General features: G+C 41.2%; 1 protein-coding gene across 1 annotated transcript; it reads left to right on the forward strand.

Moving 5' to 3' along the window:
* On the forward strand, positions 1-14967 carry Plrg1 (pleiotropic regulator 1). Its single transcript, XM_059265536.1, has 15 exons — positions 1-127; positions 1511-1617; positions 2974-3116; positions 3676-3729; positions 4157-4247; positions 4841-4928; positions 7835-7936; positions 8809-8901; positions 10181-10330; positions 10519-10620; positions 11346-11448; positions 12356-12464; positions 13253-13392; positions 13862-14055; positions 14777-14967. Exons 1-15 carry the CDS (start codon positions 119-121, stop codon positions 14834-14836), a joined length of 1545 nt encoding a protein of 514 aa, XP_059121519.1. The 5' UTR covers positions 1-118; the 3' UTR covers positions 14837-14967.
* The last annotated feature ends 547 nt before the right edge of the window (positions 14968-15514 follow it).

A 15514-nucleotide genomic window follows, 5' to 3' on the forward strand; every position in this document is an offset into this window, starting at 1 on the left:
CGTCACATCCGCCGTCAGGCCCCAGTCTCCGGAAGGAGCTATAGAATAGTGGCGGCGATTTCTGCGTCGATCATTCGAGTTTCTTCGCTGCTAGAGGAGTGGGCTAAGCTGCGGCGACATGGTGGAGGTAAAGTAGCACTCGGGAGTCGTTTGTCTCTGGAGCTTTGCTTTGCCCACGAACGTGCAGGATGAAAGTGCTGGGAACCTGGGGAAAGGAGCTGTGTGGCCAAGGCTGGTGGTCCCGGGATTTCGGGGCGAGAGGAAGGCCGATGACATCTCGAATCTGAGGTTCGGTCGGCGGGAAGCCCGAGAGAACCTTGCAGTCCCTGTGTGTCGCTTCGAGCTGGCGCTGTCCTCGGAGGCGGGGCTTCTGATGTTCCCACTGTGGTTGGGATGCTGGTCCAAGCTTACTTGTCAGTTCGACTGTTATTTAGGTTCTACCCGAGTAAAGCTTACCCTTCTTAATTTTTTGTTTGTTTATGCGTATCCCAAGCGTTTCTTAATTTCACCCACTGCATTCCAGATCCACTGCAGTCCTCCTAATCTAGCCCAATATCTTCTGCTGGGACTGGTGAATTAGCTTGCAGCTGGTCTAAGGCTTATGTTTAATGAACACATTGGAGGAGTGTAGTTCAATGGTGGAATGCTTGCCTAGCATGCACAAGGCGCTGTATTCAGTCTGCAGCACCACAAACATAAATAAAATATGAATTGGTCCTGCTTAAAACTCCTTTCTGGCCCAGTGTTACTAGAATTAAAAATGTAAGTGGTGGCAGAGGTCTGAACCTCACAGACCCTTGTAGCCTCATTTGGGGCGTGCGCACGGGGTGGGGGAAGGGGGAGTAGGAGACAGAGTTTCTCTGTGTAGCCCTGGCTGTCCTGGAACTCCTTCTGTAGACCAGGCTGGCCTCAAGTTCACCTGCCTCCGCCTCCCAAGTGCAAGGATTAAAAGTGCGCCACCACTGCCCAGCCTTGAGGCCTCATTTTATACTACAGCCCACAATCCCTCAGCATTCACAACTGTGCTGCAGTTCGGGTATTATCTGAACACCTTTGCAGTGTTTTCTTCAGCTTGCGTCTTTCATACCTCTGTTCAGTGTTTAAGGCTGTCTTCCTCAGCTAAACCTTTCATAATTACATTTAGCAGTTCTTTTTTTCTCTGACTCATCCCATTGCCTATTTTCATAGAACCTCCCAAAATGTGGAATTATTTTTGCTTATTTTTGTCTGTTATTTCTTGAATGCTCTTCATGCCAGATATAGTACAAGCTCAGTAAATGTTGATTAAACAAATTACAGTCCTAGGCTTCATTCAGTTACTTTTACCCAGAGCTCCAGCCAGACAGGAGCTTTCTCATCTTTGTTGTTGACTGCTGTACTTTGTTACAGATAGTGTGGAGTATACATCATTCTGTGTATTTAACATGTAAAGCACATAACCATTCTAGTGTTGATTAGGACATATGGGTCACTTGTGGTTAGATGTGTGATTTTGGTTGTTTCTTTACAGGAGGTACAGAAGCATTCCGTACACACACTGGTGTTCAGGTCCTTGAAGAGGACCCATGACATGTTTGTAGCTGATAATGGAAAACCTGTGCCTTTGGATGAAGAGAGGCAAGTTTTATTCCTTTTCAATCTCTAAAGTATTTAAAATTTTAATATTGATAGATGAGCACAGAGAGAAGGTGGTTTTTAAAGGCCTTAAAAGTGGTGCAGACACTCACAGGATACTTGAGCAATAGCAAGTGGCTTTCGGTCATAGTGTAAGTAGAGTTTACTCATTTTTTTTCTAATGTCTTGTCTTTTACAATAAAAATCCTATTAGCTAGTCATAATTTAGAAATACCCAGTGTGATGGTTTTAAGGAGAATGGCCTCCATAAGCTCATGTGTTTAAGTGGTTGGTCTCTAGTTGGTGGAACTCTTTCGGAAGGTTTAGGAGGTGTGGCTTAGTTAGAGGAGTTGTGTCACTGGGGCAGGCTGTGAGATTTCAAAAGCCCACATTCCCAGTTAGCCTGCTCCCGCTCTCTCTCCTTGCCCCCAACCCCATGCTTGTGAATCAGTATAAGCTCTCAGCTGCTGCTCCAGCACCATGCCTGCCTGCCTGCTGTCTCATGGTCCCCAGTATGATGGTCAAAGACTCTGACTCTCTTGAACCATGAGCCCCAAATTAAATACTTTCTTTTGTAAATTACCTTGTTTATGGTGTTTTGTCACAATAGAAAAGTGACTAAGATATCCAGTAGTTAGGAGCATTCGGGTTAGGTTATCTGATTTTTGATGAATCACTTTGTATGTGCTTTTGGCTTCCTGCTCTCAGAGCTTCACTGAACTGAAATTGTACTTGGCCAGTACCTCTACTCCCATACCTGCTCCTTAGTATAATGAAGACTTCTGAGGGCATATTTGGGTTCTCACCAGCTTCAGTCTGGGACTGTGTTGTACCCAGTACCCTTCTTTGTCCTTTGCTTTTCTTTTATAATCTACTTCCCCTCATTTGCATTTATATTTAATTTATAAGGTGCATTTTTTTAGGTACTATAAGTACATTTCTCTTTAAAATGCTGAGCTAATTTAGTGCTTTCATTGGGTCTGACATTTTAAATAACTAGTAAAAGTGTCTATCAGATATTTAAAGATTTTTTAAAAGATATATTAGCCAGTAGTTCAGTTGGACCCTTGAGGCCTCACCAAAAAAGCTTTTATGTTTATTGGGCAAACTAAGGTCCTACTTGGGTTTAATGAATACTCTATGATAGATTGTGAGAAAAAGTAAATATATATGGTGTGGAAATGCATTTTGAAATTTTGTACTTGTTAAAATACTATTTAACTTGAAAAACATCCTGTATCTGTGAGAGTGAATGAAGTATTTGTTTATATACTTGTTTTCTGGCAGTCTGAATATTTTCATTGGTGAATGTGTTTTCAGTATTTAAGGATGCATTTCATGTTTATGATTTTTAAATAGTCACAAGCGGAAAATGGCAATCAAGCTTCGAAATGAGTATGGTCCTGTATTGCATATGCCTACTTCAAAAGAGAACCTTAAGGAGAAGGGACCTCAGAACGCAGCAGATTCTTATCCTCATAAACAGTATCCTGCCAATCAAGGTGAAGACCATCAGGTTTACATGTGAATTTTTAAAATAGAAAAAAAAAATATTTTCTTGGTTCCTCACTGGGGAAGACTGCTTATTTGTTGCTGTTACAGTGGAAATCTTGACTTGCTCATCAGAGGAGTAACTAAGATTTTTTACTAGAAAACAAAATTCTTAAGAGATATTCAAGGTTACAATGAGTCTACAGGAAAAAAATTGAAGTTTATTACTAGCCTGTGGAGAGACCATCTGTCGGGTCTATAATTCAGAAAGATGAAATTATAAGGAACAAAGAGTCGTGTATTCCATGTGAAGCTATTTGCTTTGAAGAACAATCCAAGTAGTTGTCAGTGAATGGGAAGGCCTGTGTTCCCAGCACGGCTAGATAGAAATGCGTGATCTTTCTTGATTTAGTAACAGCTTACAGGCAAAATGATCAATTCCCTTGATTTCTGAGGCTTCAGTTTTAGTTGGAAAGGAAAACTCTAGTTGGTATTAATAATGCATTTTAAAAGATACTTAAATAAAGGTAAATTCACTGAATTTATATATATTTATTTATTTTTTTTAAGGACAAGATGTTGAATATTTGGTGACAGGTACACATCCATATCCACCAGGACCTGGTAGGTGACAATAATGCTGTACTAGGTCTACACAAATGTATTATCTGTTGATTTAGACAAATGTGTAGGTACCTAAATTTAAGCATATGAGTAGGTATGGCTGAAGCAAGCAAGCACACACATGTGTGTGTGGACACAGGTTTAAATAACTGCTGTTTGCTCATGAACATATTGTCTGAATCAATAGAAAATTAACTTTATTCAATAGTCTTGGGTTGCTTTTAATACCAAGCTGCTTGTATTTAAATTTGAGCTGGATATTAACCAGTATTTATTATGAAAAAGTTAAAAGCAAAGACAAGGTAACTTATTCAAGATTATTGTACTGTCATTGCTTAGAACTTACAGTGTGTTCTCCTCCAGTTTTGTTTTAAGTGCAAGTAATTTAGGTCCTGATAGTACTGAAAGGAACTTTTTGTTTAAATAGGTGTTGCCCTGACTGCTGATACTAAGATCCAAAGAATGCCAAGTGAGTCAGCTGCACAGTCTTTAGCCGTGGCGTTGCCGAATCAGGCCAGGTATGACTATTGGACTTTAGTGACAAAGATTTTCACCATTTGCAGTTTTGGGTTGTTAATGTGTGTACATGGAGAAGCCGGATGCTACCGATCTGCTATTAAAAAGAATAAAAGCATAGTGTGTGTGTGTGTGTGTGTGTGTGTGTGTGTGTGTGTGTGCACACCACAGTGCCTATGTGGAAATGGAAGGACAGCTTTTGGGAATTGGTTCTCTTTCTACTGTAGGTTCAGGGGTTGAACTCAGGAGAGTAGAGCAAATGTCCTTAGCCATGCTGTACCATCTCACTGCTCCTACCTTTATTTGTTTAGGGTCTTTCTACTGGCCTGGAACTCAGCAAGTAGGCTAGGCTGGCAGGCAGCTAGCCCTGGGGATGTGCCCATCTTGTCCCCAGTGCTGGGTCACAAGCACAGCCACCATGCTTTTTTTTTAAAGGAAGGTCCTGGGAACTGAACTCAGGCCCTCATACTTGCACTTTATGTACTGAGAGCTGCCTCCCCGCTGTCCCACAGATTCAGAAGAGAACGTTTCTTTATACAGACTGTATACCCAGAGAGGTGCTGAGTAATTGTTTCATGATCTTTCTCTTCTGCAGAGTTGACGCAAATCGTCCTGCGCCTGCTGGCAGTGAGTACCGACACCCCGGGGCCTCTGACCGGTCCCAGCCCTCAGCCATGAATTCCGTAAGTCTCCTGGGTCAAATAACTGCAGGTTTCTAGCTTTTGGAACGTGAGTCTTTCCTCTCCTTGAACTTAAAAGTCTTACCTGGATATTGAAATCAGTGCTGTCCTGGGATCCATTAATAAAAATAGCAGCCTGAGATAGATATTCCTTAACATTTCATAGCCCTAAAAACATAGTTTTGATAAATTGCTTTTTTTTTTTTTTTTTAAGAATCCAAGCTCCTGTTACTTCTATGTCTACTTAACGTTATACATGTAGGTTTTTTAGTAAAGATACTGTGATCTTGGTATTTACTACTCACTCTCAGAAGTACAAGGATAGGGCTGGGGACATGGTTCAGTCAGTTAAGAGCTCCGGCTGTGTGCAAGCACAATGCCTTGGAAAAGCTGTGTGTGCCTATGTCACCTGTAACACCAGCATTTGGGGGTGGGGGGTCAGAGTAAGGGTGGCAGAGGATCTCTTTAGCTCAGTGGCCAGCCAGCATAGCCTAAAAGTGAAGCAGTTAGCTGCAGGTACATGTGGCCGAGAGTGATGATAGAGTGGAACACCTGACATTTGCTGGCCTTCACAAGCACACACCTGTATATACATGTGCCACATGTATGCACATGCACACAAGGTAATTAAATTTTAAGAAAATCTTTTTATAGTATTAAGGTATGTTTCATCTTGAGAAGTGTTGGTCCTTGGGTTCTTATATTGCTTTTATTGCTGCCAGTGAGTGAATCAGTTTATTCATTTTTTTTTAACTTACTTTTTCTTACTGTAGTTACTGGGAATGTATTACGCTAGTAATAGCACCCGACATATACACACACAATACAAAGAACGTGACCTGAACCTTGTATGGGTTTATGTTATTATGGACATGTGCTGGTGATGTGGGTTGGTGTGTGATTGCCATTGAGTGCTATTGGTTTGGTGACATCTATGTGCTGTGCAGCCCCTTGAAATGAGTACAGGCTTTCCTTGCACAGTGATAGAGCTCATTTGGCAGACCACATTTCAGAGCAGGTCTGCTCAGGCCTTCTGCCTCCTTAGGCGGGTATAGCTTAAGTTTCTTCAGGATAGGGTCTCAGGTATTCTGTGTAGCCGAGCTAACCTTGAACTCCTGATCCTGCTACCTCCACCTCCTGAGTTCCTGAATTGCAAGCTGGAGGTAAACCCAGATTTTCATGCATGCTAGGCAGGCAGTCTCCCAATTAAGCTACATCCCTTGGCCCAGTTTACACCTCCTAAGGGTAGAATTTCATAGCTTTCAATATGGTTTTGGATTAATGGGGTGATACTAATTGTAGATTCTTCAGGTTGTGCATTCTTTATTAAGTGCTTGGACTGCGAGTGTTTCACATTAGATTTAGATTTAGACTTTTTGCTTGGAATATTGACATACATGTTTTAAAATTAATTCCATGTGTTCGTTGACATTTCATACATCTAAAAAAGATGCATTCTGATTACTCTCACCTTCTACCCCTTCACTTTTCCACTTCCATGCCTTTATGTTTTGTTTAGTGACCCACTGGGTTTAGCCAGGCTGTGTGTAGACCATGGGTTTGGAACTGTCCATTGGAGCTTGATGGGCTTAGCAGTAGGGACACACCTGAAGGCAGTGACCCCTTCTCTCCCAAAAATCTCAGTCGTCAGTAGTTCAGCAGGGAGGGGTAGGCCCCATGTGCCTCTCCCTCTGCACACCTGATTGTTGATGGGGCTGGTCTTGTGTAGGCCCCGTGCAGGGTCCTCAGCTGCTCCAAGTTCAAGATTGCAGTGGCTGTGTTAGGCTCAGGAGGTGACATCACTCAGCCTATCCTCCTGTCTTTTGGCTCTTAGACCCTTTCCACTTCCTCTTCTGTAGTGTTCACTGAGCCTTAGAGGAGATGGTGTAAATGTTTCGGTTAGTGCTGGGCACTCACCTGTCACTTGTTCTCAGAACCTTGCACAGCCATGAATTTCTGCATTTATGACTGTGACCTGCAAAGAGAAATTTCTCTCATTAGGGCTAGGAGTAGCATTTGTCTATGGGTATACAGATAGATAATGAGAAGATTTCCTAGCCATATGTTTTTGACCAGGTTTATAGTACCGTGTATGGGTTCCCTTCTGTCCAGCAGGCCTCAAATCCAAGCAAAGAGCAGTTGATTACTGCTATAACAGTAATGGTGCTAGTGTACGAATGGGCACAGCTTGCCTAACTAGTTGGTATTGAAGTTCACAGAGGTCAAAGGTGGGCAGGACCGTTGATGCTTTTTCTCCGTTGAGAGCCTGCGCAGCACCTTCCAGCTCTGTGAAAGCTGGGTAATAGGGAGAGTTCCCATTTCAGTTCCAGCTTGGTTTCTCTGTGTCTTGCAACCCAGGTGTGTGGTGTCTTTAGCAATAGGGTCCTAACAGCTAGTTCTGGTGGGCAATATATTTGCATATACATTAGCTATTGCTACTCAATCTGAAATCTAAATTAGGCTTGGATATTGGAGCATTTGAAAGTTTAAACTTTTGGGTTAAGAATACTCAGCCTTTATCAGCTAGTACATATTTTAAAATAATTAATTACTCTATTATAAGATGGAGAGATAAAGGAGAGTTACCAAGTTTTTGCCTAAAGTTGGTCAATTAGGGGTTGGTTCAGTTGGGTTTTGAACTCCACAGTGATGTCTGCTCAGAGTGCAGGATGCTCTCCGTCTGCCTCAGTTGTTTACTTTCTTTTTAAATATATGGAACATACAGAGTTCTGAGGAAGCTTTATAATTTTTTTAAGTAAAGAAAAGGTATTTTAGGTATCTTCCTCTTCAGTTAATTAAAACAAAACAAAACAAAACAAAGCAACCTTTCAAATACCCTCTTTTGAATAAGTGGCCTGAAACTTTCAGTATGATAGCTGTAATAGTTGTGTGATCTGTCTCATATCTAGATGATTATGGAGGCCGGCAATACCAAGAACTCTGCATTAATGGCTAAAAAAGCCCCTACGATGCCCAAGCCCCAGTGGCACCCACCGTGGAAACTCTACAGGGTAAGTGGATCTGCATTTCCTTCTGCCTCTGGCACAGTAAGGACTTAGCCAGGAGTGAGCTTAGGAAGTTAGGGAGTGACCTGAGGTGGGTGGGCTTGGGCACTTCGCTGAGATGTCAGGAGCAGGTTCCAAGTGCAACTGCATGCTGTCTACTATAAAATATAGTATAAAGTATTGGTGGGAGGTACTAAATGTGGAGAGCAAAGAGTTAAGAAAGAGAAGCGTTTACTGTGACAGTGAAGGAGAAGATTCCTTAGAAAGAGGTTTCTTCGGCCAGTGATCCTTCCAGCTGTAATAAATTATAAGATGACTCAAAATATATCAGTTCAAAAATAAAATATGAGGTAGGGGATGAGATAGCCAGCATAATTGTTTCTCAGACACTGTACCGTCTGTACTTGATGTGTAGGTCTAATGAATCCAATAGATAGAGATTTGAGTAACCACTGCCATAATCAGGACCCCCCTCACAGAGCACCCTGTGCTATTGCAGTTGCGTACTCCTCTACTCCTCCTGGCCACTGCTGATCCTTTGCCGTTATTATACGTGCATCTTTTGTTGTTGTTAACTATGCCATGGAATTCAAAGTGCATGGTAGATGTTTCTTGCGAGTGGTGTCCTTCATTGGATGATTTTGAGATAAAGTACTTCCTTTTTATTGGTTAGTAGTATTCCATTATATAGATGTACCCAATTTCAGTATTCATTCACTCATTGAAAAGAAGTTAATTTTTCTCACTCTAAAATCTATAATTGTCAATTTTATAGAACTAATTTGAAGATGATGCTTTTCAAATCCAGGTTGTGGTTAAAATTGGGTGCATTTTAAATCATGTATGGATGAGTGCTCACTTCACTCCTTGTTACATAGGTGATCAGTGGGCATCTTGGCTGGGTTCGGTGTATCGCTGTGGAACCTGGAAATCAGTGGTTTGTTACTGGATCCGCTGACAGAACTATAAAGGTAATAAGGAAGAGGTTGGATTTGTTTCTTAAGTTACTCCTACAGAAGAATTGATGTTGTAGGTTCTCTTTACGATGGCTGCATGCAGTAAAATTTACTGTCAAAACTAGTAATGATGCCTGTTTGCAAAGTGGCATTCACATTGGTTTTGTAAGCATGTTAATGGCCTCCTGTTAGTTCTGTGTAACTGTTACTGAAGGAAGTTTTTACCCTGTGATTACAGAATGAAAGCGTACTTCTCTAGAGATGTAGTGGAAAGCAGTGTAAGACAGCCTAGACTCGTCTACCATGCCCCACTCTTAGAACCTCGGGCGGGTTCCTTTTAGTGTGTCGTGTGTCTGTGTTGATGTGCCCGTGTGTCTACGGCCAACCCTTTCTCTCTGTGTACATGTGTATGTCCTGTAAAAGTCAGTTTCTTCTCTTGCTGTTGTTTGGAGACAGGGTATCTCTGTGTAGCTCCCGCTGTCCTGGAACTACCTCTGTACACCAGGCTGGCCTCTAACTCACAGAGATCCTCCTGCCTCTGCTTCCCACTTGCTAGGATTAAAGGCGTGCACTACCATGCCTGGCAAAAATCCTCATTTTTTTTTTTTTTTTTTTTTTAAATTTTTGAGTCTTGTTTTTCTGACATAGCATTTTTTATGAAAAATTCGGTATTTTAAATGGGTAGAATGTGCAGGCAATTCTATAACCTGTTTCTTATTGTTCAACATTAAAATTGTAGTGATAATTTTCATTGTGATAAGCCTGCATTCCTTTTACACAGGCTGCTCTTTGTGTATTGTATTTTTGTTTCGATAGATTGTGCACTACAAATGTTAGGCCTCATGTCTTTGAGCTGGTATGGAAAGTGCAAATTTCTTTCCAAAGATAGTGAGCTGATTGTTGGTCCGTTGTGCTGACCACATAGCTTTTCAGAAGAGTGTACTTACCGTGACCACTCGAAATGGACAGACACCTAGAAATGCAGTGAGGCTGAACGCTTTTATCTTCAGTACTTTTCTGGGTTAAACTGTTCCCTCAGGTACGGTTAATGCTCTGTTGTTGATATTTTCATCATCAGCAAATCTTTTTATATATTGGGAGTATTAACCTTGTCACCTTCTGCAAACACTTACCCAGTTTGAATGTGCCTTTTTTTCCTGCTTTTATTTGGAGAAGAATCAATGTAAAGAGTCTTAGTTCTTATATGTGCATACATTTAGTGTAATGTCAGTGTTCTGAGTTTTTTGTGGGGGATGAGTAGCCAGCGTAAAGAAAAACAATTATTTGATTTCAGATTTGGGACTTGGCTAGTGGCAAATTAAAGCTGTCGCTGACTGGCCATATCAGTACGGTGCGTGGTGTGATCGTGAGCACGAGGAGCCCTTACTTGTTCTCTTGTGGAGAAGACAAACAAGTGAAGTGCTGGGATCTTGAATATAACAAGGTAAGCTGGGAGCAAAGGCATTCAAACAGCATGAGCTGCTGTTGATTGTCTGTTTACACTACACTGCTGGGATGGAATCCAGGGCCTTGGCAAGCTAGGCTAGCTCTCTGCCTTGGAGCTGTGTCCCCAGACTCCACTGTTGATCTTCCTAATTTTAGAAATTGTAACTTTTCTGCTTTTATCTTTAGGTTATACGACACTATCATGGCCATCTAAGTGCAGTGTATGGTCTGGATTTGCATCCAACAATCGATGTCCTGGTGACTTGTAGTCGAGACTCAACTGCACGGGTGAGGGAGATGTGGCTCTGGGCTTGTTGTAGGTGTCTTGTATCTTCTCATATGCAAACCTGGTATTAGCGTGTTATTTTTCTCATAAAGAACAATAGATTCTTGATTCATCATAACCTGGTCTCTCTCGGGATTCATGCCTTGTATGTTTGTTCAACCTCACTCTTCAGTTCTGTGTTTACTCTTAATTTGTCCTGCCCCTGAGTTGTGACAGCCTCATATTCTTCACCAGTGATTCCCAACCTGTTGGCCGTGATCCCTTTGGGGGTGGAACGACCTTTTCACAGGGGTCACTTAAGACCATTCTGCATATGGATATGATAAATAGGAATCATATTTACCCAATGATTCATAACAGTAGCAAAATTACAGTTATCAAGTAGCAACTAAAATAATCTTATGGTTGGTGGTCACTGCAACCTGAGGAACTGTTTCAAAGGGTCAAAGCCTGAGGAAGGTTGAGAACCACTGCTCTAGGCTGTCACAGTCACTGTCCATTAGTGTTTAATTCTCTAATCCCATTGAGGGACTAAGCCCATAGATCAGTGTCCTGATCTTTGAACGCCTGTCTTCCTTGGCCTCTGTCTTTCCCCATAGCACATGGATCATTGTCCTCCATTTATGCGTTCTCTTCCTTACGTTCAGACACCCTGGTCTGGCAGACTTAGAGCTATCAGATATGAATACCTGTTTTTTTTCATAATATGTTGATTATATTTTTACAGATCTGGGATGTGAGAACTAAAGCCAGTGTACACACTTTGTCTGGACACACAAATGCAGTTGCTACCGTGAGATGCCAAGCTGCAGAACCACAGATCATTACTGGTAGGATCTGCTTCTCCACCCTACTGCCTCTCATACCAGATGCATCACCGTTCTGCGTCTGCGCTGTGGCTCCTCCAAGTTCTAGTGTCACTCTGTATTTCAGTCATGGACACTGGAAATTAGGATTGCAAGATTTTTTTTCTAGTGCTTTTTATGTATCATAGAATGTGTCAGGTATTATAAAAGGCGTCTGCAAAACTGCTGTTAGATACAGTCAAGTGTCATTCTAGAGTGTCATGACTATCATTCTAGGGAATTGAAGTTAGAAAATACCCTGCCACCAATCCCTTCAGAACTGGTATGAGTCTTACTTAAATGACAGTGAACTTTACTGTGACTGGAAATTAATTCTGTCACTTGGTTTGTTTTGTTAACTAGAAATATTAAGGGGAAACAATTCAGTTTTTCACTTTTCAGCCACTGGAGGATAAAATTACATATTTGTTTTATTTGCTATTTATGTATTTTTATAGTTGAGTATTTTATTTTTTTTTATCTTTAGATTTATATGGATAAGTGTTTTGCCTGCGTGTGTGTATGTACATTATATGTGTACCTGGTGTCCACATAGGTTAGAATAGTGTCAGGTCCCCTGGAGCTGGAGTTACAGATGGTTGTGATCACTATGTGGATGCTGGGAACCAAACCCAGGTTAAGAAGTGCTCTTAACCACTGAGCCATCTCTCTAGTGCCTCAATTGGGCATTTTAAAAAGAAGAAAATATAAAACAATACTAGTTTTAGAACTTTGAGGATATTATTCACAGTGGTAGGACTTCTACTTAGTGTATATATATGTATAGAGGAGTGCTTTATGATTACTGTATTATAACTTGTGGATTCTGTCCTTGTCTGTCTGTTTGTCTCTCTCCTCTCTGTGCCTGTGCGTGTGTGTCTTTTCATTACAGGAAGTCACGATACCACAATACGATTATGGGATCTGGTGGCTGGGAAGACAAGAGTGACATTGACAAATCATAAGAAATCGGTCAGGGCTGTGGTCTTACATCCACGACAGTAAGTGTGTTTTGCTCATTAGCTTTTCCTTCTCCATGTCGTAGTGAAACTCCAACACCAGGACTGCTATTGTAGTCTTGCAGCCTGTGCTGCAGATGGACAGGCTTGCTTTAATTTTCTGTTTGTTGTTGCTATTTTGCTTCATGCTCTGTATAGAATGAAGGAGAAAGTCCCTCTACATAGTGACAAGTAAGACCAAGTCATGGTTAAAACTGCATGTCAGAGTAGGAGGTAATAGTGGCTGAATATGTTTAGGACATAGAGGGCAATGGACATACTTCTTACCTGTCAGAGATTGTGCCATATATGCTGTCGTGTGACATCTGAGACAGACACAGAATAGTTTAATCCTTAAGGAGGAATTTAATGGACAGTGAAGTCACGATTCCCAGAGAAGACAAGCATAAAGTCGCAAGCTGTAACCAGATCAGGCCACCCCTAACCACCCTCTTCTGGACCCTCTCCTTCCCTCTCTTTCCTTCTCTCCCTTTTTCCAAAATTGTCAGGGGGAGTTTTTTTGGCCATTGAATATGTACATTTGTTGTGTTAATTCGGTGTAGAACACTGAAGAAATGAAAACATTATTCTGGGATTTAAAATTCATTTCAGTAGTTTAAAAGGCTGGTAGAAATTGGAATGGAGATACTGATGATTTTGCACCTCCATGGACTTAACATTGTAATAAAGCTGTCGGGGACCAGTGAGCAGACAGGAATTTTTCCAAGCTGGGAGATTTTTTGATGCAGTGTACTTTCCCATTAATTCTTGTCAATCAATCTTTGTTCCAGTTACACATTTGCTTCTGGATCTCCAGATAACATAAAGCAGTGGAAATTCCCTGATGGAGGTTTCATTCAAAATCTCTCTGGTCATAATGCAATTATTAACACACTGGCAGTGAATGCTGACGGAGTACTTGTATCTGGAGGTAAAGCAAGGTTTTTATGGGGTGTTGAGTTTGCCCTTTTGTTGAAGTGGGTGAGTTAGTGTAGTTCCTACAGCATCACACCTATGTTGTAGTGGCACTCACTTGACTAGGGTGTATGTGCCTATTCATAATGTTTTGGTAATCCATGCAGCATGTTGCATAGTTTAGTCCTCTTTGAATTCCCATGTGATAAAGGTAAGGAAGGTTTATGCTAGGAATTGTCCCAGTTTGGTTGGATTGTCAAATGTTATGGTGTCTTTTAGGGTCTATAGTTCTGAATTAAACATAAAGGAAAGTAGACAAAACCTTATTAGGGAATTTGAGTGAGTGAGTGAGTGAGTGTGTGTGTGTGTGTGTGTGTGTGTGTGTGTGTGTGTGTGTGTGTGTGTATGTTCTATGTCTTTGTATTGCTCATGGGTCATCTGAGCTGTTGAATGGGTAGAAATCTAACCACGTCTTTCCTTCACAGCTGACAATGGCACTATGCACCTTTGGGACTGGAGAACTGGCTACAATTTTCAGCGAGTGCATGCAGCTGTACAACCTGGGTCTTTGGACAGTGAATCGGGAATATTTGCTTGTGCTTTTGATCAGTCAGAAAGTCGGTTACTAACAGCTGAAGCTGATAAAACCATTAAAGTTTACAGAGAGGATGAGACCGCGGTAGGTGCTCAGTTTCCTTGTATGTTTCTTTCAGTTTTTTAAGTTTAATTATATGTTTTGTATTTAGAGACAGGGCTTCACATTGTATCTCTGGCTAGCCTGGAACTCACTTTGTAGCGCAAGTTGACTTAAGCTTGAAGCAGTCTTCCTGCCTCTGCCTCCCAGATACTTGGGATTGTGGGCATGAGCCACCACACCAGCTTTTACATGCCTTTTAAAGTAAAAGAACTGTCGTGCCAATTTAGGAAGGACCTCTCACTTGGTTACTAGAAAACAAAGGACTCGTTACAGTACTGAGGGATTTGTCACATATATAGTGATCGGCTTGGGGCTTCTGTGTGGTTGCATTGATGCTGATGGTTCCATTGTTACATTACTTTTAAAATCTAGTTCTTTCTCAATACAGTTACTGGGAAAATGATACCTTAATAATAGTAGCAAATAATAGACTGCTATGGAAATGAAATCTGGAATCACGGCATTGGTGTTGCTGTGATATCTAAAAGAAATCTGACTTGAAGTGAAAGGGCAACTGAATGTGTGATAGATCCACTCATCCTTTATTAGACTTGGAGAATGCCAGAAGTTTGTCAGCTGTTTCTAACATCCTCAAAGATCCATTAAACATGTCCTGCCAAGTGTGATTTAGCAAAGACAAGGTCTTTGTATTGAAAGGAAACAAATTAATAAAATAACACTTTGCTTACTGTTCTCTTTTTAGACAGAAGAAACTCACCCGGTCAGCTGGAAACCAGAAATTATCAAGAGAAAGCGATTTTAGTGGGCACTGGCTCCACGGTTGTCCTTTTGTTCATAGCTTGGCATTGATGAGGATGTCCAGACATGTATGGAAGCTCACTGCGGAAGTCATTGCTGCTTTGTATTTTACAATAAACTGCTCCCTGTGCCCAGCACCTGTGGTTTATTCTAAAACGAACAGTTTACGGTTTAGAAGTAAGATGCAAATATCACCAATGCAGGTTTATTGACCTTTGCTGCTCTTAATACGTGCTATTTGATAAGGCTTTGTTGTTTGTTTTTATTTTATGTGTATAGTTGTTTTTGTGTGTGTACATCTGTGTACAATGTGTGTGCCTGGTGCCCATGAAAGCCAGAAGAAGGTATCAGATCCCAGGAACTGGAGTTACATATTGTTCTGAGTCACCGTTTCAGTGCTGGGAATTGAACCTGGGTCCTCTGGAAGAGCAGCCAGTGCCCTTAACCACAGAGCCATTTCTCCAGCCTCTATTATGATAGTTTTGTTAGAAAATCCTCTTTTCAAAAAATGTACAAAGCCAATTGTTATGTTACAATAAGACATTTTTGAGAGGAATACCATTTTTTTTTGTTTTGTTTTTTGGTTTATTTGTGTGTGTGTGTGTGTGTGTGTGTGTGTGTGTGTGTGTGTGTGTGTGTTTGAGATAGGGTTTCTCTGTATGTATTCCTGGCTGTTCTGGAA

The sequence above is a fragment of the Peromyscus eremicus genome, chromosome 6 (genome assembly GCF_949786415.1).
Source record: "Peromyscus eremicus chromosome 6, PerEre_H2_v1, whole genome shotgun sequence".
NCBI classification, from domain to species: Eukaryota; Metazoa; Chordata; class Mammalia; order Rodentia; family Cricetidae; genus Peromyscus; species Peromyscus eremicus.

Coding starts and splice junctions, on each gene's coding strand:
- Plrg1 (XM_059265536.1), top strand. Junction 7,937..8,808: donor CACCGTGGAAACTCTACAGG/GTAAGTGGATCT, acceptor CTTGTTACATAG/GTGATCAGTGGGCATCTTGG. Junction 11,449..12,355: donor AGAACCACAGATCATTACTG/GTAGGATCTGCT, acceptor TTTTCATTACAG/GAAGTCACGATACCACAATA.